The sequence below is a fragment of the Molothrus aeneus genome, chromosome 9 (assembly GCF_037042795.1).
Source record: "Molothrus aeneus isolate 106 chromosome 9, BPBGC_Maene_1.0, whole genome shotgun sequence".
In the NCBI taxonomy this organism is placed as follows: domain Eukaryota; kingdom Metazoa; phylum Chordata; class Aves; order Passeriformes; family Icteridae; genus Molothrus; species Molothrus aeneus.
In genome coordinates, this window is record NC_089654.1 from 24192510 (window position 1) to 24219572 (window position 27063).

At 41.7% G+C, this 27063-nt stretch overlaps 1 protein-coding gene across 3 annotated transcripts; it reads right to left on the reverse strand.

Annotated features, from left to right (window-relative positions):
• EDEM3 (ER degradation enhancing alpha-mannosidase like protein 3) lies at positions 1-26804 on the reverse strand. 3 transcript variants are annotated; one of them, XM_066555466.1, is made up of 21 exons: positions 26607-26804; positions 24869-24914; positions 20476-20576; positions 17915-17954; positions 17353-17465; positions 16566-16719; positions 15952-16086; positions 15457-15562; positions 14614-14711; positions 13250-13375; positions 12462-12545; positions 11435-11518; positions 11141-11265; positions 10460-10625; positions 8091-8245; positions 7170-7323; positions 6479-6673; positions 5573-5738; positions 5002-5187; positions 4160-4174; positions 1-3500 (listed from the first exon to the last, which is right to left on the reverse strand). In XM_066555466.1, exons 1-21 carry the CDS (start codon positions 26765-26767, stop codon positions 3091-3093), a joined length of 2820 nt encoding a protein of 939 aa, XP_066411563.1. In that variant the 5' UTR covers positions 26768-26804; the 3' UTR covers positions 1-3090. The 3 variants fall into 3 exon arrangements, with proteins under 3 accessions (XP_066411563.1, XP_066411562.1, XP_066411564.1); XM_066555465.1 differs by having other exon boundaries at positions 4127-4174; XM_066555467.1 differs by lacking the exon at positions 4160-4174.
• Between the last annotated feature and the right edge of the window lie 259 nt (positions 26805-27063).

Sequence of the window (27063 nt, forward strand, 5' to 3'; positions counted from 1 at the left end):
TTGACCAGAATATTTACATTTTATTAAATCTTTACAATCAGCAGTTATAATCAAGTACACAATTATGTACACGGATTATGTACATTTTAGCCCAGACTTTTACATCACAGTACATAGTTGCCCTTAGAAATATTGGGTACATTTATCACCAGAGAGTAAAACCCAACAATTGTGTTACAGCACCTGTTATTAGACATCTTCCATAAGAAAATATACGGCTGTAAATTGGTCTGGCTAAAAAAAAAAAAAAACAAACCAAAAATCTTATAAAATCTGAACATACAATTTTCATTCACAGAATGGTTTGTTTTCTATGTTCTGACTGATGCCTGTTGCATAAGATGTCCTGTTTTTCACCTCTCAACACACACTCATTGGTGCCTACTCAGGGACACTGGCAGGAGGAGGAGAACCAGAGCTGGGCTCATTCTCAAACTTCATTAAGAAACAATAAATGTAAACAATTAAGAAGATTCCTCTAAGATCAAATGAGAAATTAATTGGCTGATCTGAATTACATGGCATGGAATAAGTGCTAGTTGCAGCTGTGATTCCTGAATTCTTCAGTTTTCAATACCATACAGAGAAATGTACAATGCTATACACTAAGGGCGATTCCTGATTAATGATGAGCAATATTCCATATGCAGGGAGCAGACTTCCAAACATTTGGGAAGAACACTTTCTCCCCTTTCCAAAAGGGTTTTTCTTTTTGACGAATACATTCTTTTTGCTTTTTAAGATGATAGTAACAGAAAACTGAATTCTTTCCAGAATGATATGAACAGGTTAAACCAAAGCCTATGTCCTCATAAGGAAATACAAAGTGAAAATAACCTGAATAAAACTGTCCCCCCAGTTTAATCCTCTATCCCAAAAGGTCAACCTTGCCTGATTCAGTTCTGTAAACAAAGCTATGGCTCTTGTGATGGTTTCAAAGGTGAAGCAGAACTAAATGAAACAAAAACCACTTCAAAAGGAAGGAGGCAACAGTAATCTGAGGTAGGCCACCACCAAAATGCTGCCCCCTAAATCCATATGGAGTTCTGGGATCCCTGAAAGGTAATGCCTGCTGCTCTAATAACAGGTGGAGAAAGCAGTTACTAAAAATGAACTGGTGATGGCAAGGAAAGTTAACCTTTTAATAACATTTGACATCTACACCTAAATCTGCAAGTAAAAAAAAGAAAACCTTTAGCTGCTATTTTGAGATAGTAATGACCAGAGGCCTCTAGGATATAAAAATAACTCTATTTCCACCAAAAGAGCTACCAAGAAGGAAGATGATGTCCATGTCAGAAAGCATGGGAACAAAGATGCTCCTTTTGTGGCACTGAGCACTGACAGATCAATGGAATTCTCTGAGTGAAAACGTTTGATCTGCACCTCATGGTTTGATCCTGCACTTGGCTGTGTCCTGGCATTCCCAGGGCTCCAAAGAACCAAGGACACTTACAAGGCTCCCATGGTCAAATGCCTTCTATGAACTCATGTAACAAAACCCATAAATAAAAACATTCCCAACTGAAAACCCCAGCTGCTTCAAGTCCAAGCCTCCAGACAGTTACTTGTGCAAAGGAATGACAACTCCATTTAAGAGCTATTTTCTTTCAAAGGACACTTATTCACTATTTCCCCTCAAATTCCCTCCTACCCTGGTGATTTAAAGTTCTGGATGATATTTAGATGGACTGCCATGCTCTCAAAAGATGCCTGTGCATTCTGAGACTTTTGAAAGCAAGTGTGGCTGAGTACATGGATCCAACATGCCTGGGATTGCCCTGCTCACTGTACAGAGTATAAATACAGAGTATGGCTGTGCTAATTAACAGTTGCATATTCAGCACCTGTCATTTCACCAACTAAATCAAAGGTGCAGTCCAGACTGGGGCTTCCTGTTTATTGACTCCATTGCAGTGATGAACATAAACCTGCATTTTTAGCCTGGTGCAGCATATAGGCAGTGTTCATTCTGTCTTTAATATAAAACCATTTTTGAACCACAAGTCACTAAAAGCAGTTTATATAAATCAAGTTAATTAGTTTTTGGCAGTTTCTTTGGACACAGTCAAAATGCCTCTATGCTGTTTAAACTTGCCCATTTCTACTTCAATATAATGTGGACAGCAAATTTGGACTCCCACTTACCTGTAACAAACTCCAGAGCCTGGGATAACTCCCCTGGACTCTGAACTATCAACCCAACAGCCAGAATTGTTGCTCTTCCTCACTGGCCCTGGCCTCCCTGCCTGAAACACCACACACACAAGTTGTATATAAAAAGAACATGGAGTCAAGCTGTTGGAAGTCAAACTTGTAGAAAAAGGTTTTGCTACAGCTGATGGAGCTGTGTCCTTTCAGAGACTGTTCCAGATTTTGGGGCAGGCTGGAGTTTTTCCATCTGGGAGGCCAAGGGAAACACCTGGGACTCAACACCTGCCTTGTGTGCTTCCCTCAGCCTCCAGCAGGACCTTCCCACACCTTTTCCCAGTGGCCCCATGGCTGGCCCAGCCTCCCTGACAGGACCTGCTCACACTCTGCCTTTGGTTTGTACAATTCCTGCAGCTGGAAGCAGAGCAGGAGGGGAACTCCCAGGTCCCCTTGTGGTTCCTCGTGGCAAGGGGTGCAAGGAGCGATGAGCAGCACTGTGATATGTCAGGCAAAAGCAGACTGCTTCCAGCTGTGCAAACACCTGGAAACAATTCCCCTGCTGCTGTAAGGAAGGCTTTCAGCTGGGGAGGGGTGGGTGGCCCATCAAGAACCATTCCATGGTGTGTCACCCCACCCTGCTCAACTGCTTCCCAGAGCCCCAGGAGTCCCCTCAGAGCCTGGAAGGCAGGAGTCAGGCTCATCCCTACCTGGGGCACAGCACCAGCCACGGGGCCACCCAATTGCTTTGATTGCACGTTCCCATTTTTAAACAGGAAAAATTAAAACATACAAAGAGCCTGTGCTGGAATTCTGTGTTGTTTTCCAGGTGACACCTGGTTGCTCATCCCAATACTGAATATGTTTTCTTGCATATCAGGGCCTCACTTCTACCCAAAGAGGTCTCCATTTGTTTATTAACAAATAAGTTATTATTACAAGTCATAGCTCATCCTTTTCCATCATTTCAAATGCTTCTATATCTTCATTCCAGTCTGCTAATATGGATTCCATAGGCTGGACTTTACTATCCCAGTGAGCTTTGGAAGTGGCCTCTGTCTGGGTGTTTTGTTCCTGAGGCTGGCTGTCCCCTGGTGTGCATGCTGGCTCTGGAGCACTGGCCTCTGCAGGTCCAGAGGTGTGGGGATCCTCCTCTGCCATGGAAACACTGGCACTGGCTGTGCTGGCAGCAGACAAAGGATCAGGGTCACCAACAGCAGAGCTCTCCCCTCCTCCTTCGGGCTCCTCACCAACTGCTCCAGCATCCTGAGAGTCTGAAGGAGCTTCCTCGGAATTTGGTTTGTGTGCATCACTTTCAGATGATTTCTGGTCCATATTCTCCATCTCCAAGTCTTTGAAAGGGAAGAAAAAAACAAAAAAAAAAGTTAAAACAACCGTAGGAATGCAACATTTTATTATGTATTTCAAAATCAAGGTCACTTCCTTTGGCCTTATTTCTTCAAGGAAGAGCAGACTTTCCAGTGATATGAAAATTTAATGGTACTGAAGAATGTATTTTACAGAGGGATAGGAGGGAAGCCTTTTAAACACATTTTAAAGGAGGGCAAACAATACATTGAGGCTCATTTTGGTTCCTCAAACTTCAGGAGTGACTTGTGGGTCAGTGCCAGTTACCCTCCTTCAGCCTTAAGCAAATATCCACTGCGTGCACTGAACTTGAATGCTGGATTTTAAAGCACTCCCAGATCCACCAGGATCCCACATCTGAGCACTTGGGAGTTGGACAGAGTTTCCTAAGTTTGCTGAACTGTGCATTTGAGAGAGCCAAAGCCAGAGCCTCCCCACTCAAAGCAAGTAACACACGTCTCCCACGTCCCAGCTCAGCTCCCAACAACTGCCCAATTTAGTCATGCAGATTTCCCTGGGTTTGATGTTTATGGCTATAAGAAGGACACTGGTATTTCAGGATTTTTAGGGAATTTAACTGCACATGCCACTGTTGACATGGGATACTTACTGCTATCAATAATGTAGTTTGGAATCATTTTACCTTTAAAGATTGTTGCTGGGATTCCAAACGGAAGCACGAGGAGGGGGAAGAAGCAGATATGGATTACAAACTCTCAAAGGCAGAGCTATCCTGTATTCAGCATTTTGTCAGAGCACTTAGCACAGTTATAAACAGGAGGGATTTGTAAGTTAGGAAGAAACAAGACAAGATTTTGGCATATCCCCTTTGCAAATAGGCTGATTTTCTGGATACTTGTTCTTACCTACTCTGCTTGGACACAGCAGTGCTACAAAGAAGGCTTACAAGAGGAAAATCTGGAATTTTCTGCTGCATTCAAACATTTCAACTGGGAATGTATTAGCTTGCAATTTTCTTGCATTATACAAGAACACCCACGAAACATCTGAGGTCAGCAGCCTTATTTCTCATGTTTACCACTTCTCCTTAGATAGGCAAAATAGTTCCAGCACTCGTCTCTCTCCTTTTGGGTCCCAGGAATGTCACTGGGGATCTTGCTGAGGGAGGGATGCTCACAATGTAGGGCACTGGAAACATGCTGTTCCTGATGCTGCTTCAAAGCAGCTGATGACAAAAAGGGTTCAAAAGGAATCCAAAAGGCTGGATTTTCTCATAAGCCAAAGTGACATTTAGGAACAGCATTTCTGCATGTTACCTTGTGGGGGGAGTGGATATCAAGTGGATATATCTGAGAGATACATGATATCTCTCAGACAACAGTTTGCTTAATAAAAAAACTAATTCCAGTGTCAAACAGAAAACCACAGCACCTCTGGGCTGCAGTGCAAATCATTCCTGTCCATTTTCCACTGTGCCACAGCACAGAGGGGAGCTAGATTTACATAAATCACCTCAAACCTTACCTCTGTCTTTTGCTTTATCAGAAAGGAGCACCTCCACAGCCTCATACTCCCGGATGGCATCCAGGATGATGTTCCCTTCCTTGTTGAAGAGGAAGAGCATGGGAATGGTGATGTCATCTGTGTTCTTGCCATCCCCAGCCATTTGGAAGAGAGGGGCTGTGTCACTGCTGCTGCCCTCGTTGTCATCTAGGCAGAGAGTACAAGGGGAAGGGCAAACCTCCTGTTAGATCAGCTCAGCTTGGAACAGCCTCCCCTGCCCAGTCACTTCACAGCAAACCCCAACCTCGTGTGTTTGCCTCCACTTTTCATTTCTATCCCCATTATTCCTCAGCAGTTAGTAATGACAGCACCCTGCAATCCTTAAAGTAACAACTTTTAGTCTGCAAAAACACTGACAACCCTCATCCCAATTTGTGTCTGCACAGAACCTGACAAACCCCAAACATCTCTTCATCTTCTGAAAGCACAATTGCTGTGCTTCACAGCTTAAAGCTTGTCAGCTTTCCTGTATCTTCAAATCTGTAAAATTAGGTTACATTTACACAAATTAAGAACTTGGAATTGTATTTACCAATGACAATGCCTCCTATTGCTCCAGCTTTCTGAATGTTTCGTGCCTTTTCAGCAAACATGCACTGGCCTCTCTGCATCAAAGCAATTTTCTCTTTCACTGCCTCAGGATTAGTGATCTCTGAGCATCCATTATATGGCTTAATGGTTGCAACGAATCCTCTTGTCTGTTTGGAAAAAACAAAAATAAAGAGAGAATTAGAGCAATATGGTCATGCTTGTGAAAGATTCCCATGTATTTTTGTTCTTTCAGTCATTCTACTGCATTTAGTGTTGTCTTGTGTCACTGCAGACAATCTGTGCCCTGAAACTGGAGCTCTAGAAGCAAAGCACAACTGAATGAAAACCTAATTCTCATGATCAGTGTGGTTTGTCTATACCTGGGAAGTGCTGCCTCTGGAAATTTTTCTCCTGTGAACTGCTAGTCTGGAACTCTTCTTTGGGGCTGCAATGGTTTTTCCTACTGCTTCCCAAAGGGACTCCCGCCTCTGTGGATTGCCCTCTTCCATCTACACAGAGCCTTCTAGAAAAGCTTTCCTCAGAACAATTTGCTCTAACTCTAAAAAGCTTCTGCCAGCTCCTGGCTGACATGGGAGAGAAACTTCCCCTAAATCACCATCTCCTCAGCTGTGCACTGCAGACTGGATAAGCTTGCTTTGCAACTCATGCTGTGCATGTGTTTTAAATCCTAAAGCATGGCTGATGACTCAGGAGCAGAGCACAGACAGATAAGGCACTCACCCCACTACTGTAACTGCTGTCATTGTCACCACTGGGCCTGTCATTTTAACCCTGTAATTAACTGAGCACCTGGAGGATCAACTGGATGCCCTCAAACAACAGCAGTACTGTAAAGCTGAGGCTTGTGCAACAGAGAAAGGAACAGACACACCCACATCTCACATACCCCTGCTTTGTGTTTGGACAAGTCCATCCCAAACTGTGCTGGCCCAGCAGTCAAGACTACCCTGCCAAAGAAGGGATGGGAAACAATCTGGACAGCACGAGGAGGGAGCTGCTGCTCCTTCTGCTGCTGGCTGGAGAGCTCAATCATTTCCTGCATGAACCTTAAGCCATCCTCAGCATCCAGGGAACTCGCTGCCTGCAGAGAAAGGAATCAATAAACAATTTTGTCTTAAATGTTTGAGGAATTTGGGGGAAAAGAAACTCAAGTTGTGTTTGCTTGGACCACTGCTACAAAGGCTTTAAGACACAGGGTGGTTGCTCACTTCCACTCAAGCATCATTTCACAAAAGCTTTAGCACCTGCACCACCCAGGAAATTGAAAATATACAAATATATAGACCTCATAAAGAGATGGAAGCATCTCACACTGAAAGCAGTGTTTTCAGCCAAGATGCTGTTGGCTCCATCACTTCAACCTGAGCAGCCTCTATTTAATTTAGTGGAAGATAAAAAGTGTTGCTGAGGCAAAATATTAACAGGCATCAGGCCTGCTAAATATAGCTACAATATCCAGCTCATGTGCCTCCTTCCACAGGGTGGCTGTCCCTCCTGAAGCTCCAGGTATTAAGTATCATTGCTGGGAGGACTTTGCTGAGAGCTCTAAAAAACAAAACCCTGCCAGGCCATCTTACTTGCACTGCATGCTGCACTAGTTGTACTCGTCCATCTTTCAGGTGGATCAAACTGACTCCCATCTTCTTCAGGATCTCCAGGTGCTCAGGATTACTGGCCATGAAGTCTCTGGCTCTCAGTGGTGGTTTTGGTCCACTTCCCAAACTCTCTTCTCTGCCAAAATACATCAGAGATCAAAGCTTTAAGAATCAGATTATCCTTGAAACAGAACTCTAGTGTTCTAGAGTTCTCTGCCATCACAAGACTGGAATTCTTGGTCCACTGAGTGCAAGCTTCAGTGGAATGCAACTTCTCAATCAAGTTATCTTTTTTATAAAGTTGTCTTTATATAAGCAATAATTTTATAGTGCAAAACCTCCCTCCCAAGTATTGATAACAAAACTGCCATATACTCTCTCTCATTTGTAAATTGTCTGCATTATTGCCACACTGACCAAACCCTGCTTGCCTTATACAGTTCCAACTCAGTTTTATTCATGAAATACAAATATAGAAGAGGTGGTCAGGAGGACAAACTTCCTCAGCCTTAACACTGCCCTAAATTCCTCAAAACGGGTGCAGTTATGTGTGGCAGCATAATTTCCTTACTACAAAGAAGACTTTCAGAATTGTTCAGGAGACTGCAGAAAGTATTTTACAAATAGAGAGACACACTTCCTGCAATACTCCAAGTGAGAGCTGCAGCCAGAGTATGCAGCTCATTCAGCTCCTTTTGCTTTGAAAGACTTGCTAATTCCACCTGGAAACAAACTAAATTTTGCTGAAATCCAAAGTGATTTTTCCTGTGGCCAGGAATTATCCCTTTGGCCCATCCCAAAAGGACTGGCAGCTGCAGCACAGCTCATGGCTCTCCTTCCCTGCAGAGCAGAGCCTGTTCCACTCAGTCCTGAGCTAACAAAGAGAGGAAACATCCATCTTACGCTCTGGAAATGCCCCGGGGACAGCTCTTGTCCACCACGTTCTTCAGAGGCTCTCGGATGCTCTGGGCAAACATGGGGTCATTTGGGAAGAGGATCTGGGTGTTTGGACAGGTCCAGTCAAAGTTGCTGTCGTCCAGCTCTGTGTACTCTGTGCTCTAAAATCAAAGAAACAGAGTAAAATAATGCAGGTCATGTTTTTACATAAAGAACATCAATAGATAATCCTAACTTAAGTAATCTGTGTTCTGGGGACATCTGGCAGCAATAGGGGTGAGCCAGTGCACTGCAACCCCTTGGACAGATGAATACAACACTCATGCTAATTTGTAATTTACTAAATTTATATGTAGTTTCTAGATTATTTTGTTTCCAGAAACAGCTAATCCTCTGCTGGTAGACAGAACTTGTCAAGCCTGCTCATGACAAAGCCAGTGCCCTGTATTTTATGGGCTGGACAAGTAAAGGGAGTAGTTCTGGTTTCACCTAATATTGGCTTTACAGTGAGTAACCAGCTGCAGGTTTTAGGTCATTCTTACTAAAAATGTCACATCTTTTCATGTGAACAAAAGATTCTCCTCCTCAGGAGCCACACAGACTTGCAAGTCTGGATGAGCAAGGATGAATCTCTATATAATTCAAACAATTTCTATTTTCAGGAAAGATGGCAGAGTGAACATCTGCACAAATTGCAGGTTTGTAACATGTGAAACCATGTGGAACATGTCTGGTGGTTTGGAGCCACATTTAGCATGTCCTTAGCTTAGCAAATAACTGGCTATAGATAACTGGCAAGTTCATTTCATAACCCATAAAAATTAATGTAGTATTTATCTACCTAAAAAGACTCACCCCTCCTGTTTGCAACATATTGGCCAATGAAAAATCAAGTATTTCAAGGCTCCCTAAAATCCAAGACCTAAAGGGCTGTTACTAAGCATGACCTTTCTTGTTTATGAGAGCAAATACAAACAGGATGTTGGGTTGATAGTACCAAGTATATCTCTCACAGTTTGTTTTAATAGCACTGTATTTATGTTAAAAATCATTTACACATTCCATCTGTTCAGATAAAATTCCATAAAAGAGGAACACCCAATGTCACAGCCTTTCAGTCACCTTCAATGGGCTTTTCTTACTTGGATTATGCACATTTATAGCTTTGACTCAAAGAGCTTAAAAACTGCATTTGAGCAATTTATTCTACCCTCTCTACTGGCTTTTCATTAACATTTGCAGTTCTCAACAGAACAAACTAAGTTAGGCCAGCACTCAGAACAGCACCAGCTGTGGGAACCCTGCCTGTCTCAAAGGTATTCAATTCTTATATTGGGAACAAAAGTTACATAAAAGACTCCTTCAGACCCTTCAGAAAACTTCTTGCTTAGTTCAGAAAACTGCCTGTTTCCAAAACTCAAAGAGGAAAGATAAATTCTCAGGGAAGGAACATTTCAGAGAGGGTGTGGGATTTCCACCCTGAAGGAACATTTAACACCAAACCCATGACCCATTAAAACATAACCAGTGTTTGACATTAAGATGAAATAACTGAAAATTTGTCACTGCTTAATGCTGAAGTCCATCAAACAGTGATTTTTCAGGATATATGGCTTGACACACAATATAAGCCTTTTCCTCTGATCCAGGCATTATTCTAAAACTCTTAGAAAATGTTAAAAATAGAAGCACAAATAAGGGAATTTGTATCCTTGATGTCTCAGACATAATTTTCTCTTTCTCTTCTTCCTTTTTCTTATTGCCTTACAGACAAATTATGTCACCTTGTTGACCACAAAATAAAAAAAAAGTGAGGATTTATGATGCTTCATGGCACAGCTCTATCACTCCAGGTTATTTTGGAAGGTTAAGTATTTATAAACCCACAACTGTTCTCATATTTATGCAATAGGTGCCTACTGCATGGACTAAAGTGATTAAACATCCCTAATCTGTCTGTAGCTCTGTATCTTGTCAAATTAATTCCACAGCTGTCTCAAAAAACCTTTCAAAATTTGTTCACAAGAACAAACAAGAAAACCTTAGCTTTTAGAAAAAATAATAAAAAAATAAAGATGGGGACAAAAATATCCTACTGTGCTATCTTCCAATTTATACAGAAGTGGGGAATGATTGTCTTTTAAAATCCTGCTAATAATTCCTATCTTTTATCTCAAGGTTCAGCAGTGCAGAATCCAGTCATTATTCCTACTCTTGTGACTGCACTGTTAATATGATGAAATAGTGCCTATTAAACAATGTGTTCAAACTGCTACACTTCCTCAAACTATGATCTTTCCTGATTTTATTTCCATTTCCCCTCAAAAAAAGGAAGTGTACCACAGAAAGTGATTCAGACTGGAGCTGTTACATACTGTATTTTTTTTAGAGATGGTTTGGTTTGTAGTGGAGAGCCAGAGTGGCAACAGATGAGCTTCTGTGGTGAAGATATAATCTTCAATGTCAAAAATCATGTCCTCCTTATCAGCAAATAGCAGGTACAGATATTTAAACATCTCAGCCAGAAAGAATGAGTCCATCCTGTGGAGAAAAAGGGGATGTCCTTTAGGGAGAGCTCATTTCTAGAACATCAGTAAAATAAATATTCCTAGTTCTCCATCTCTGAAGATTTCATGACTATTACTGCTGGACATAAACCATTAGCATTCCTTCTGCATGGAAGAAGCTGTGTTTGGAGAGAAATGATTCAGCACATTCAGTAAAAAACAGCATTAGAGAAAAAAACAGATAAACCTCCTGACAAACCTACAGATCTGAAGTATATTTAGCTTGAAAGTAATTAATTGCTCTCAGACAAATGAAAGGTTATTAAACTGAAAGTATTCTTCTAGAGCACCCTATAACCCTACTGAAACAGTGCACAGCTTGTTTCAATGCATTTACAGTTCAATGCATTTACAAACAGGTAATTTAAGGCTTGGTTATCAGAGTGAAGACAGACAGCTCCTCAAGTATTAATTCATTCAATTACACAGGAAAATTTGATTTTTTTTTCTGTATTTTTATATTTTAAAAGATAATTGTACAAACTTTACCTGTCTTCATGACTTCCTGTACGAACATCCTTCATTGCAGCAAACCCACAGGGAACTCTGGCATACTTGTTCAAGTTTTCAATGAGGGTTTTTCCTACTTCTAGGTAGTAAGGGTCTCCTGTAGCCTATAAAATAAAACCAAAAATAATTTATAACCATTACATCTTGTTTATATGCTAAACTGGCTCAAGTGGTTAGTTAAGCTGGAGATATGCTACTCTAATCTGTATTGAAATAAAACAGCAACAAAACTCTAGGTGCAAGAAAAGGTCAGAGGAGTGGATGTGACTGTACCTTATACAAGAAGTAGGTGCTTTCAGCAAATTCAGGCCTCAGAGGATGCTGAGCCCAGTGAACTCTGAAGTCTGTTGTGAATGCCTGAGGAGAAAAAGAGCAGACAAAAATAAATGCAGGAATGCAAACCAAACACAGGTTTACTTGAATTCTATCTTAACTGTATAACCAGCCTAGCTTTGCTAAACACCATTTTTACAAACATACCTACCACCTGATACCTCCAGTGCAGTCAAGTGTCACTGCACACTGACAGATGGTTGAGCAGCTGTTTCTAGATTAATACCACAGGCTAGAAGTCAGGTATCTAAAAATTTCCTGTTTATCTATTCACTCTTAATGTGCACTGGGAAAAGCCATTTCTGTCATATATTCACTACTATTTCACACTAAGATTTAAACCAAGTCTTTGCTTAGGGGATGGTCTGTTAGCTTAAGTACAACTAGCTGACCTTTTAAAGTTTCCTTCATAAATACAAAACACAAAAAAAAAACAACCAAAAAACCATAAAGAGCCAAATTGCACCATTTTAAAAGCCCTCAAAAAATTAATTCCAGTGCTTAGCATTCTTTGCTCTCAATAACCACACTAGGTGAATGTGATGTCAATTAAAATGTTCTCTAACAGAAATAAGCTTACACTAGAGGAAAGTCAGAATTAAACCCGGAGTCAGAACATTTCAAATATAACCTGAGTCATCACAGATTAAAGACACACACTTCAGCAGGTAAACAAGCTTTTCTGTGCACAATGGACTTGCTCAAAGACTTGCAGCATCTGCAGTAAGTTGGTGTGCTGACTTTCAAAGTCATTATACAAAATTTCAGAACATCCTCTCAGCTGTCAGACATGCAGAACTGCAAATCACATAAGAATGCTGTGGAAATGAGGCTCTGATTTTAATAACATATATACCTGCTGGCTTTTCAAATGGGCATCTGCAACTGCTCAAATTGATGTAAGAATCAGTTTACACAATCAAAAATACAAATTTTTGATTTACAAAATCAAAACCTACTAGCTTACCTCTGGAAGGAAGTTATGCTTTTTTATAACCTGATACAGCATCTCATGTGTTTCAATAGCAGGTCTAATATCACCCTTCAACACCTAAAATTAAATAATAAAGTATCATTAATTCACCAAGCATAGGAATAATACTCAAGCTTATAAAAACTTTCATGGTACGTTCATGTAAAGCTACAGAGCAGTCACTACATATTGCAATTATTAATCCCTATCAGTGTAAGTCACAGTTACTCCTTAAGAGTTTTTTAAGCAAAATCAGTGAACTCATTAAAATTATTGCCCATGTAGAACAACATGAACTTTACAGAGAACTAGGGTGAAAATGTCTTTTAGTTTATCTTAAAGATGTCAATGGCACACAAAGTAGAAAACCAGTTACTAGTACAAAGGTAGCTTAATTGGAGTATTTTCATGACTAGGAGTGAAGGAAGCAAATTACAAGAACACACTTGTCCTGATGGCCAACCCAGCCAGCAAAGCACATTAACTTGCATCATAGCATTGAACTGACTGGAAGACTAAGTACAGAACACATGGAATTAGAAAGGTTTAGGTTGGAAAGGACCTCAAAGCCCATCCAGTGCCACCCCTGCCATGGGCAGGGACACCTTCCACTAGCCCAGGGTGCTCCAAGCCCCATCCAACCTGGCCTGGGACACTGCCAGGATGTTCCCGCAGTATGTCTGAAAATCAAATTACTACACTTGACTTGAAAATCATATATCCAACTCAGTTAATAATTTCTTTGTTATTAAAACCATCTCTACATGGGTTTTACACCTTACCTGCAATCCAGGGAAGAAAGCAAGCAGAGAATCCATCCAGGTCCGAGCATTTAGCATTGGTTTGTGAATGTGAACATCAAGGAGAAGAGGTGGCTGGCTGATGTATCTCATTATGGCATCATAGTGCTGCCAAACATCAGGAAAAGCAGCAGTTTGTATCAATTCATTCCCCAAAAGAGAGACAGATTACCAGACTGGCATTGTATTTGAATGGAAAAGGCAGTACTACATCTCCAATCATTATTACATTTGGCAGTGCCTCTCATCTCTAGTTCTGCAAACTAAAACCAAGTGTAATAAATACTGAAAAGCTCCACATTACTACTCTTGCAAAGCTTATCACATTTCCAAGGAATACACATACACAAAAGTACATCCAGCAGCCATGTGATAAACCAGGAATATCACAGTTAAGGCACATTTGTTTTGGCTGAATTTTAAAGCACACTCTAAAGAAAGCTGAAATTGCTTTTTCTGAACAACAGAATTCCAAAGCATATGGATCTCAGGAGGAAAAGGAGGTTAAAAAACCCACACAAAGCAGCTAGACTGCATGGCTCAGAAGCACTTCTAAACCCCCCCTAGGTCACTTGCCATGTTGCTGACTTCCAATCCTAAACTTTGTTTTCAGAAGGTGCAATACTGAGCACATGAGCCAAACTGACAGGAAACACTTAATAGATGTAGCTCAAGAAAATGTTGCACTTAGGACCTTGAATGAAATCATCATTACACCTAAAGTATTAAAACTTTAACTATGGAATTATTCACTTCTAATAAAAAAATCATGCTATATGATATAAAATCATTTTATGAATTAAGATGTTTTTAATGGATATTGCTATTTTCAAAATAAATAATGCTTTTATGAAGGAATTATGATGCTAACCAAGTTGGTCAGTAATTTATGAATTAAAAAAAACCTAAGTGTGGTTTTCAGCTTGTATACTTAAATGCATCCTGGGCCTGAAGATCTGCAGTGAAAAGCAAAATCCACACTTTGAGTTTTTTTGTTGCTCCAGGACAGAATGAAATTGTACAATGGTTTGGAAGAAGAGGCCCTTATGTTCTTTTACAGAAACATTTGCAGTATTGGTCTGGAAATACAGCTTCTCCCATACTGGGAACATGGATAAAGGCCTAGAAGGTTCTGATTTTTTACTGCACAGGGTTAAAATAACTGCTCATGTGACAGCTAATCACCCAAGATTAGCAAAAACCCTCAGTAAAAAGAGCTGGCACTAAACACAGCAGCAGTCACAGAAATTCTACTAAAGATCCCTTCTCAGGCTAACAGCTGACAACACAATTACTCTGAAATTTGTATTGCAGAAGGCACAAACCTGAGCAAGGTGTTAACTTACCGTGTTAAATCTTTCCAGGAAACTGTCATCTCCCAGCAAGACATAGGCTTTTAATAAATATTCATAATATGAATCTATTCCTGCTCCAACTCCACTGTCTAGGAACAGGTGAAAATAAAAAGGTGAGTTTACTTTATCTAGGGATATGGGTATTTTCCACATTTTCCCACTTTGAGTTTAAGGGCTCTTCCAGTAAATGGAAAAGCTTCCTTTCACTGGGATTAAGGCACAGATGGAAGCAGAGACACAATACTGTGTGTCTATGCCAAAGGCTTTGCACTACCAGTGCACATAATAATATGGACAGACATGCACTGAAAGACACTTATTTCACAGGACATCACCTCTCCCATCCTATTTATTTTTTCCCCATGTATTTATAGCAAAGTCTCTGAAAATTCATCCCAAGGCACTTCCCTCTTGGCGTTGAAGAGGATCAGGGTACACTTTGCCATGAATAAAACCACTTTCTTTACTAGAGAGGGCTTTGGGGCAGCACGTTCCTCCACTGCCTATCCCATTAGCATCTTTCAGCAGCCCAGGTAAGCTGGGGGTGGGTGAGACCCCCCTGGCTCTGGCTCCCTTTGCAGACCCAGTCCTCAGTGTGGATGGTTATGGTGACCCCCACTAAGCTGCTGCTGCTCTGCCTCTTCTCCCAGAGAAAGGGAACACTTTGCCATGAATAAAAGCACTTTTTCTACCAGAGAAGGCTTTGCTCTCTCAGAGCAGAGCCAGGTTTGGGGCAGCAGGATTCTCCACTGCCTATCCCATTAACATCTTTCAGCAGGCCAGGTAAGCCTGCTGGGGGTGGGTGAGACGCCCCTGGCTGTGGCTCAGCCCCACCTTTGCGGACCCAGTCCCCAGTGTGGATGTTGATGGTGACCCCCACTAAGTTGCTGCTGCGCTGCCTCTTCTCCCAGATAAAATCCAGCGCCTTCCGGGCATATTCCTGCAACAACAACAACAACAGGGAATTAGGGAAACACAGACACTCAACTCCCCGATTCTTCTGGCTATTTTAATTAAGATGCTAGGATGTTTCATGTCTAACAATTTCAGAACTCTTTCTGATCCTCAGAATATTTATTTTGTTTACTTCTGTATTGCTCTAACTACTTTCAACCAAAATTATTTCCTGTGATTTAAAAAATTATTTAAAAAAATCAAGCCTTAGAAGGAAACCCACAAACTCTACAAATCTCAATATATACAAATGTTTTTGTGCAGCACAGCTAAGACATGCATTTAGTGAACTCAGAATTGTTTTTCCAAAATTACAAAATGTAAACACAATGCTAAAAACCTACAGCAAAAAATAAGATACCGTGGAAAGCAAACCTCAAATATAGATGTGCCTGTGAATCTGCTTAAAGCTGCAAACTCAAGAATCAAGGTACCAGCACAAGCTGTACAGGTATCAGTTTCTGTTCCTGTTCGTGCTTCTGGATGTCTTACACCAAATTTTAAGTTAACCTAGAGAAAAACAGAGATTAATATATTTATTTTTCCTAGCTGAAAGAGTTTACATTCCTATGATTGTATAGCAAGTATATAATCTATGCTCTTTCTAAAGAAAGAAAAAACAGATCTCTTTGGTTTTGCTCTGCCAACTTAGACATGCACAGAGAACTATCCACAAATATTCAAAATCTCAACCCTCCCAAACAAGAACCTGTTTCCTGGTTCACTAGGCATTTGAATAAGAGAATACACTCTAAAAATCTAATCTGAGCAATTTTTTTTAGCAACAAATCAGAACGTCACAAGTGCTCCTGGAAATTCAGTTTTGTAAATATCTCACTACTTCTGGCTCTTAGAGTACCTGCAATTTATCAGCTTTCAATTTTCTGGCCACTTAATAAATACAGAAATTATTCTGGAAACAGATATAAAATCAAAACAACACAAGTCATGATTACAGTATAATCCTGCATTACAGAAACAGAACTTACTCTTGGATAAGGGAGACCACTAGTGGTGTTAAAAGCAGGTAAAAGCTTGTAGCCCAGTTCCTTGGCCATGTGCAGGAGTTCACCATTGTACCACTGCATATATTCACCTTTTTCCTTCAGCATAATTGCCACTGAGTGCCCACCTAGGAGACCTCTAAACACAAGAGAAATCATCCACATCTCAAAAGGTATGCTCATATGAACAGCAAGGACAGCTCTCTACAATTTAGGTGACATGCACATAACTGTGACCCTAATTTTTAGACTGCTGATTCAATTCCCATTATAATCCAGGTTAGCTATCAGGATTTTGGAAGCAATTCTTCTTGTTTATCATTGGATTCATAGATTCATCAATATTAGACAGGAATAGCAACCAAGACCTCCAAAATGGTATATAATAACTTAAAATTACATGCTCTGATCCAGCATTGAGCCCCAGAGGTCCCTTCCAAGCTGAAATAATCTATGATCCCAGGTACCAAAATGTGGTAAATCAAGCATTGAACAGAGCCATTTGCAAGCCTGTTTCTCTAAAGCAACCCTCCTGCTCCCTCAGCATGCTCATGGGGTTCTTAATCAGCAAAGCTGTGCCTGGAGCAGTGAGTTGGGGCAGCTTGATCCAGTAGCACTGCAGCAAGTCCTGCCTTGCATTTTAAAACCACTCTCAGGCAAACTGACAAAGGCACAACTATTTCAAACAGGTGGAAAAGCATAGAAAGGGGTCTTAAAGACACACTACCTAAAATCCACATTTTTAGGAGTTTTGAAAACAAAAGTTACTCACCCAAGGACTCTTATGTTGGTTTCAAAGACAGACACAACTATGTCATTATCTAAATTAACATCCTTTATTACTTTTTTTACAGCCTCTTCAAACTCTTTGGTTTTATTTAACACCTGGAATACAACAGGGAGCAGGTGTTCAGTTCCAGTATAGCTAATGCAGTCACAGTGTATTTGCATACAGGATATTTCAGTGCACACAAAGTTACCCAAGAAATATGAACATACAATTTCAACCAGAAATACATCAGCAGTTACTAAGAGGTTTCCACCACTAACTGAGCCTCTTGCTTTAGACTATAAGGGAGAGCAAATTCTTTTGTGTTAAGTTAGGGCCAAAAAAAGCAATATAAAAAGGTATCAATGAAATGTGAAGGAACTGCTGTAGTTATTACAACCAACTCCAAACTCCATCCTCACAGCACTTCAAAGTTCCCACAAGCAACAGAAACTTCAAACAGAGCCAGAGATCAACAGCCATGAAAAAGAAATCTAAAAATAAGTCTGAGCATCAGAAGACAATCTCTTTGTTTTATCAAAACTTATCAACAGATTAAGCTTACCACAAGAGTGTCCAAGGTATCGATTAAGGTCAGTGAAAACCTATGAAAGAAAATTTAAAACAGATTTACTATAGATCTGTATGTGTAAGAATTAAGTGACTTTTAATAGTAACTGATACCAGGGAAGAAACTAAATTCTCACAGACCACCAGCTGCAAAACAATCAGCTGTACTCAAAATGCTTAATATCAAAACCTCTTTCTAAGTTTCTCCCTTTGCTAGTAACCAGAATAGGAGCTGACAAAGAAGCTATGATTACAGATACATTTATTTATTGCAAAGGTTTCTAACTTCTGGTAAGCAAATTTAATTTTTATTTCTTGTCTCCAATCAAATCTATTAAGAAACCCAGCATAAAAGTTTAAGTTGTTTTCCAGACCCTGTTTCACTTGTTGTTTTTTTTTTTAAAAAAAAAGGAAAAATGTTGAGATCAAAAGCCATTCCAAGCTAAATTTCTCATACCAGAAACTCTTCCAACACTAGCAAGTGGTAGGCTTAAACTAAGGAAGTACTTTATTTATTCTAAAATAAAGAACTATTTTAGTAGTGTCCAAGGCCAGGCTGGACAGGGCTTGAAGCAACCTGGGCTAGTGGAAGATGTCCCTGCCCATGGCACTGGAGGGGTTTTAAGGGCTCTTCCAACCCAAACCAGGCTGGGATTCTGTGACTATTCCATGAAATGAGAGCATCAAGTCAGCTCCACAGAGTGTGAAACAAGAACATCCTAACAAGGACCAGAGGTTTTCTCCAGGGCTGTTCCAGTGCATCCCAAGCTGAGAGAAGCTCTCCCCATCCCAGGAATTGTATCTATGATTGTATCTTAAACACGTCTAATTCCAACAACTGCTCCTATGCTAAGACACACCCACAACACAGAATAGAATTTACAGAACACAATGGTGTTTGAACACTTTGGAACAGTTAAAATTGCCTACTGAGGAGCACACCCCAAGGATTTCAGTAAGTGCCCAATGTTTGAAACCTTGCAGGCAACATGTGACACCAAAATTCTAATTAAGTGTTGCTATATTATAATTCTCTTGAATTTGTAAAGATATAAGGGCATTTTGTGAGTGCTGTTTTACAGGAGACAGAGATTAATTAATGACTATGCACAACTGCCTAACAAATTCACAACTTTTTCTGTACAAGAGGAGAGAAATGATGCATTTCACATCTATATGGAAGGCTCCTAAGTTCTCCAGGGAAAGAGAACTGACCCAGCTGCCTCACCCTGTCCTTTTGTGATTGCAAAGACTGGCAGAGAACACAACTGATGAGGCAGCTGGCAAGAAAAAGGATTAGATAAGAAATCTGCTACATAATAATGTAACTAATTATAAGGTACAGAATAAAGTCTGTATACAGAAAAACAATAAATACATACAATAATTTAATGCATCTAAGGGTAGATGGTAGGGGGGAAGGTATTTTTTACTCAAATGGGCTGGAAGGTATTTTTACTCAAATGCTAGTATGTTACTTTTTAAAAAGGTCATTAAAAAGAATGGATTCAAAATACATTTTCATTATGCTTTTCATCTGCTGTATCTTTGGATACCTCCAAGGCAGCAGGATTGTATGGAAATCTCTAGACTAAAAACCATTTGTACGTAACACAACATAGCCAAAATAACATGCTCAATATCCTAAAGACAATTAGAAACAGTCTATAAGAGAAGGATTTCAGCTTTGATTAACACTATTGTGCTTAGAGACATTAAACTGTGATGTTAAAAAACCCAGCTGTTTGCTATTAAAGAATTTGATCTATAAACTGCACATATTCAAAGGTATCAATTACAAATGCATTTAGAGTAGGTCAATTTTGCCTTTGACTATTCCATTTAACATGGAAAAAAACAGTCCTTAAATCTACATTTTGCTAGCCAAAGGATCAGTATTTTGTACTATCAGCTCCCTTGAAAGAAAGAATAGAAAATATTTCCATGTCTGAAATAATGTTTTATACTTCAGCAAAGGCCTCAGGCTATGATACACATGATAATCATTTGACTGCTTGTTTTCAGAAAACTTTCTACTTAAAAAAGCACTTTAAATGTCACTTATTAGGCCAGCATCATGGATAAGAGTTTATTGTTCTGTTCAGCACAACATTAACCCTTATAACCTGTACTACCAATACTATAAATGTCAGCGCCCATTTGGAAGGTTTTCCTATGGAAAATACTTGGGGAATGAGTAAAAAAATAATTTTTGGATCTCATTCACTGGTCAATTCTTTTCTTCTAATTAAGGTACAATTTCACATCAGTTAACTTCATAATAATAAAAACACAAGTGTAAGTTAACTTCATAATAATAACAACACTTCTTACAAGTGTAAGTTAACTTCACAACAATAAAAACACTTCTTACAAGTGTAAGTTAACTTCACAACAATAAAAACACTTCTTACAAGTGTAAGGTAACTTCGTAATAACAAAAACACTTCTTACAAGTGTAAGTTTCTGGCCAAATCAACTGAACAAACAAGTTTTATAGGCTGCCAATTGTACTTCTATTCCTAGATGTTTACAGTGACCATTTCAGACACTAACTTTCCCAAGGCATCATCCACATCCCCTCGACTTGGCTCCTGACCCCGCACTCGTCCACGACAAGTTAAAGGCATGAGTTCATCAGCTGGATACGCATGCTCCTGTTGGGAACAAAACAGGGGAATCAGTCACAGTGCTCACTGCCACCCTTGGGAGCAGTAAAAGGAATCCTCATCATGCTGCTCTGCAGAAAACCTGCATGGCCATCACAGAGCCCTGCAGGTGGGAAGGGACCTCCAAAGTTCATCTTGTCCAAGCCCTCTGCTCAAGAAGGGCCACCCAGACCCAGCTGCCCAGTACCATGTCCAGGTAACTCCTGAGCATCTGCAAGGAGGGAGACTCCCTGGCCCCTCTGGACACCCTGTCAACTCCACCTGGTCAACTCCACAGTGTAAAAGTGTTTCCTCCTGTTCAGAGGGAATCGCCCATGGTTCAGTTTATGTCCATTTCCTCTGAGCACTCCTGAGAAGAGCCTGGCTCTGTCTTCTTGACAGCCTCCCTTGATGAACTCCCTGGAGCTTTCCCTTCTCCAGGCTGAACAGCCCCAGCTCTCTCCCTTGTTAAACTCCCTGGAGCTTTCCCTTCTCCAGGCTGAACAGCCCCAGCTCTCTGCCTTGTTAAAGTCCCTGCAGCTTTCCCTTCTCCAGGCTGAACAGCCCCAGCTCTCTGCCTTGTTAAAGTCCCTGCAGCTTTCCCTTCTCCAGGCTGAACAGCCCCAGCTCTCTCCCTTGTTAAATTCCCTGCAGCTTTCCCTTCTCCAGGCTGAACAGCCCCAGCTCTCTCCCTTGTTAAATTCCCTGCAGCTTTCCCTTCTCCAGGCTGAACAGCCCCAGCTCTGCCTTGTTAAATTCCCTGGAGCTTTCCCTTCTCCAGGCTGAACAGCCCCAGCTCTGCCTTGTTAAATTCCCTGGAGCTTTCCCTTCTCCAGGCTGAACAGCCCCAGCTCTCTCCCTTGTTAAATTTCCTAGAGCCTTCCCTTCTCCATGCTGAACAGCCCCAGCTCTCTCCCTTGTTAAATTCCCTGCAGCTTTCCCTTCTCCATGCTGAACAGCCCCAGCTCTGCCTTGTTAAATTCCCTGCAGCTTTCCCTTCTCCAGGCTGAACAGCCCCAGCTCTCTCCCTTGTTAAATTCCCTGCAGCTTTCCCTCCTCCATGCTGAACAGCCCCAGCTCTCTCCCTTGTTAAATTTCCTAGAGCCTTCCCTTCTCCATGCTGAACAGCCCCAGCTCTCCCTTGTTAAATTCCCTGGAGCTTTCCCTTCTCCATGCTGAACAGCCCCAGCTCTCCCCTGTTAAACTCCCTGGAGCTTTCCCTTCTCCATGCTGAACAGCCCCAGCTCTCTCCCTTGTTAAATTCCCTGGAGCTTTCCCTTCTCCATGCTGAACAGCCCCAGCTCTCTCCCCTGTTAAATTCCCTGGAGCTTTCCCTTCTCCATGCTGAAGAGCCCCAGCTCTCCCTTGTTAAATTCCCTGCAGCTTTCCCTTCTCCAGGCTGAACAGCCCCAGTTCTCTCCCCTGTTAAACTCCCTGGAGCTTTCCCTTCTCCAGGCTGAACAGCCCCAGCTCTCCCCTGTTAAACTCCCTGGAGCCTTCCCTTCTCCAGGCTGAACAGCCCCAGCTCTCTCCCCTGTTAAATTCCCTGGAGCTTTCCCTTCTCCAGGCTGAACAGCCCCAGCTCTCTCCCCTGTTAAATTCCCTGGAGCTTTCCCTTCTCCAGGCTGAACAGCCCCAGCTCCCTCAGCCTTTCTTTACAGGGAAGATGCTCCAGCCTCTCCATCCCCTTGATGGCCCTTCACTGCACTCTGCACAATGAACTCACCTGCCTGAGGGTGACAGTCAGTGACAGGTAAGAGAACTCAAAAGTTCAAACAAAACATTGATGAATTACTACATAAGACATAAATGATAACATTCACAGAAAAAAAAAAAGCCCTAACAAGACTGAGCCTCTTACAAACATAACAAATATAAGACTGACATCAATGACAATGAATCTTAAATATATCTAATTCAAATGAACATGAAATTGTCTCCCTTAGAAGCTTAACACAAGTGGTTTGAGATAGAGCTTTTCTCTTGATTTCAGCAGGAAACTGGCTGCTGTACTGAGGTCTCCAGTTTGACTTCTAGTGGAGAACTAACATGTGGCAGGAGAAAAAACTTCAATTGCTGCACTGAAACTGCAAGTAAACACATGCAAAATCTTTCCAAATATATGGTACAAAAATAATCTGTATTCAAGCATGAAATAAAAATAAAAAAGGAACATTCCTCTATAAATAAACAGTTCTTACAGCAACTTCTTTTGAAACTGATGGTTTGTTTCCCTGTATACCACCCTCCTGAGTGTTTTGGTCTTTGCTCAAGTCTTTGTTCTCCTCAAGTTTAACTACAAAAGGCAGAATCTAGATCATTTTAATACAGCTTAGATGTTTCTGAGTATCTCTGCAAAGTATTCAGAAAAACAGATTAAAGAAGTACACAATAAAAGCAATGTCAAAACTGAGATCTCTGGCTTAAATTTTGGATAAGAGAAGTGATAAAAAATCTGGAAAAATAAACTTTTAACTTTACAAATAAAGAACTTTAAGCATTTTGAAAAATAAAAGTTCACTTATTCTCTACCTACAGCAGAGAATAAGCAGCTATTGCATTGAGTTATTTCCCAACTTGTCACTAGCCTCAAGTGACTGACATGTCATTTTCACATGTTCTGACAGCCAAGAAGAAAAATGTCCCCATTATTACAAATGTCGTTCAAGGACTGAAAAAAACAGCAGCTTTTTCTAAGCTTCTGTTAACAACTTAAAAAAAGAAAAAAAAAAAAGGCAAGGGAATTTCCCTTGCAATCACATGAATTTTCAGTCTTCTAAATATGCATGTCTAAAATATGTATTAATAGAAACAGAAAATCAAAACTTTTCAGCTGGCTGTTTCAAAAACACCTGCAAAAACACTTCATTTTCCTGTTGTCAGAATCAAGTCTGATACTCTAATCTTTTCTTCAGCTTTAAACAGGCAAGTCACATTTCTCTGTTTGTTTAGTGCTCCAGCATACGTGGCAAATAAATATCCTTTTGGCTTCAAAGCTTCCAGGATAGCTGAAGTTTTCTCTCTCCTTCAAACAGAATTTTCTTGCTTCAGATGTGGCAAGACCCCTACCAGTTGCCAATTTATCACACAATGAACAGTAGAAGCACAGATCCTTGTAATATTTTGTCCAATTTTGCCAAACACATAAGTTTTCCATTGAGGAAATCCAAGCCAAGTGTTTTTCATGGAACCAGATTACAAAAATTATGACCAAAAAAGCCTTGATGTTTAACTGCTAAAGGTTTCAAAAGTAAAGAGCTTAAGTTAAAAGGAGAAACTGCACCCCTTTGAAAATCCTCTTGGCTTAGCCTTCTGTCCACTCTACAGTCCTGTATCTCTCCCATGCTGTATAAAGTTTTAACTCCTGAGATTTTAAGTTTGAATTACATATTAAAGTTTAACCCATAACACAGAACCTGGGACATGTGGCAAGATGCTGCAAGGAAACAGCAGTTTGTGCTGCAGGAACTGATGCAACTTCAGAGGGGTTTCTGTAACAGCCACAAAGAATGTGCCAGAATGTCCATATGAAGCCAGTAAGAATTAATCTTTTATATTTATCTTAGTCAACTCCACACTTTCGCCTCAGAAGTGTATTACTGATAGAATATTTGAAAGTAATTTTTACTTGAGGAAGTGCACTCCAAGTAAATATTTATGGTTAAGCTTTTGTAAACAGAGCCAGACCAGGGTGTGTGGGGTGGCTCAGAGATCCAGAACAGGAGGATACCTGCAGAGGAATCACAAGTCAGAGCAAAAGAAACCACAGCCAGCATGGCCCATGGTCATATGACAGTCACACCCTGGCATGCCTGGATATGGCACCAGATTCCCTTTCTCTTCTACAGTTTGTACAAGAATGCCCAAACTGCATCTGACATGGCTTACCACTGAAGAAATATTAAATGTCATTTTACCTACAAAATAAGTAAGATCAACTTGTGTTCTCCAGAATCTAATGCCCATAGACAGCTCTCCCAAACTCCCTTTTCCTGGAGTTTCAAACCAAATACTTTACTGTTGATAGCCTGACATGAGATGAACTGGTTTGGGAAAGGTCAGGCATGGATTAGGAGAGTTACCACAAGCAATTCTTAGTTACCACTCTAAAAGCCATCACAACCTTCCTGAAAGTAACACTTATGGTCTTTTTAAAGGCTTTACAGGTGCTGTTATTAATTTTAGCTGTTTTCACCCCTCCTTCCCAGATATTTCTATAGAATGTCATGTGCTGTAGGTTGCTTTCTCCCCTAGGTCAGCAACAACTCCTCTGAAAAACACCAAACAAGTATTTGACTTACCATATAATTGCTATATGCATGATCAAACATTTCAAGCACTTGATTTCTAAAAAAGAAAAAAGAAACAGCATTAGTGGTCTGTCTCCCAATGGCCTTCAACACACCATCTTACATGTATCACACTTTCATATCTGAATGTCAGGCACAGGTTCTCTACTAACATACTCTACTCAAGTAAATGAAATACAGAATAATATTTTTTTCTTGATTCAGCTACTCTTGTCCACTCCAAAAAGTAAAGACTCTTTCTTCACCTAACATGAAATTATTTGGGGATCTCTTGGCAAGCAAACACTAAAGAAAACCCTTACATTTGTTTCGTAAGTCTGGAAAGATGGAAATGCTTCTGCACGTACAACCTCCCAAAAAACCACATTTTTTTAAGACACAGCACTACTTGTGATCATTCCTAACTGTTTCACTAGGAAGCCCTGCAAGGAAAAAAGGATGCTAATTTCTACCATCAACATAATTCCCAATCTCTGCTGATAAGACAGAACAAAAAGGAGCCAGGAACGCCACAATTATATTGTAAATATCCAATTTAGTTCAATGACTTGGAAATGCAAGATGTAGTTTTAACTCATCAAGTGCATTAAGGCATCAAAAGAGCAGAGGATGGTGCTTTTCCCAGGTGCCTCTCAGGTTGCAGCAGGCAAAAAGCCCCAGATAAACACACAGACAACTGCTTAAAACTTAGATTTACAGGCAAACACAAACCACAGCAGGACATGGCCTGCACATGCCTGGGGCATCAGATGATATTTTAAGTGCAACACAAAAATTTTAAAACAAAATGGGGAATGAAATTTCAACTCCTTGTATAGCCTCGTGAAGAAAACATATATAAGATTGCACACACAAATTATCCTGAGAACCCATGATGGAAAACTCCAGTAACTGTAAACACTGGAGTTAAATATCAACTTATACATGACAGCTGGACTTGATGGTCTTGGAGGCCTTCTCCAACCTTAACAACTGTGAGAGTATCCACATCGCTTCTCCAGCAGACCTTTGGCATTATTGTTCTGTACAACTCACCACTGGATGGGAACAGGCGATGAAACTGCCCCCAGAAACATACTAACACAAAATACCCTTGATTGCAAATTTGTTTTATAAAGTCCCACTCCATGCAGGAAAATGTATTTCCCATATATGTTGCAATATTTACTCTTCAACTAAAAGCTACCATAAAAGAATCAGCCTATTAGACATAGGCGCACGGGGACCGGAGCAGTTGAGCTTACATACAGGAACTGGGCAGAACACACGTAAACATTTACCTTTTTTATGACTCCCGCACTCTCCCAGAGGCACGGCCATAATTAAACCAACCGAGCGGGGATTTACACTTACCTTTGCTCACTTTCACCCCCAGCCCCTTTTCAGCAAGCCCTGGCTGAAGCCTCCAAGGCGAGCTCCAGGTTCCCAGAGCACACGGCTTGATCCCAGAGCGGAGCAGGGGCCGCGTGTGCCCCGCAGCCGGCGGAGCTGGCCCGGACGCGGCCAGGCTCCGGCACACGCAGCCCCAGCCCGGCCGGGCACCGACACCGCGCGGCCCCTGGAGCGTTAGGGGGCAAACGAACGGACGGACGGACGGACGGACAGACAGGGGACGCCGTCCCGAAGCTCTACAGTCACCCAGCCCAGCCCAGCCCCGGGGGCAGCGCACACGCCAGCCCGGCCCGCCGTCCCTCCGTCCGTCCCTCCCTCCGTCCGTCCCTGCGCTCACCCCAGCCGGCGCTTCTCCTCCCTGCTCATGGCCCCGGCGCCCGGGGCGGCCGCCAGCACGGAGGAGGCGGAGAGCAGGCCAAGGGCCAGGAGCTTCCAGGGCCTCCTCCAGCGGGGCCCCCGCTCCCCGGCGCGGCAGCCCGGAGCTGCGCTGAGGGCCATGGCGGCCGGCCGGGTGCCCGCTAGTCCCGCTGCGGGCCCATCGTGGCTCCCGGGGCAGGAAGGGCCCGGCCCGGCCCCTCCGCGCGCGCCCGCGGGGGCGTAGCCAAGGAAACGGCCTCGCGCCGCCGCCGCTTCCGGCACCGCCCCCCTCCAGCGCGCGCCGCCGGGCCAATGGGGGAGCGCGGCGCGGGGGTCACGTGAGCCGGCAGGGAACGCGTAACGAGAGGGTCGACGTGGACAAAGGGTGGGGAACCACAGCTCCCGGCGAGCCCCGCGCTCCGCCCCGCCCGCCGCGC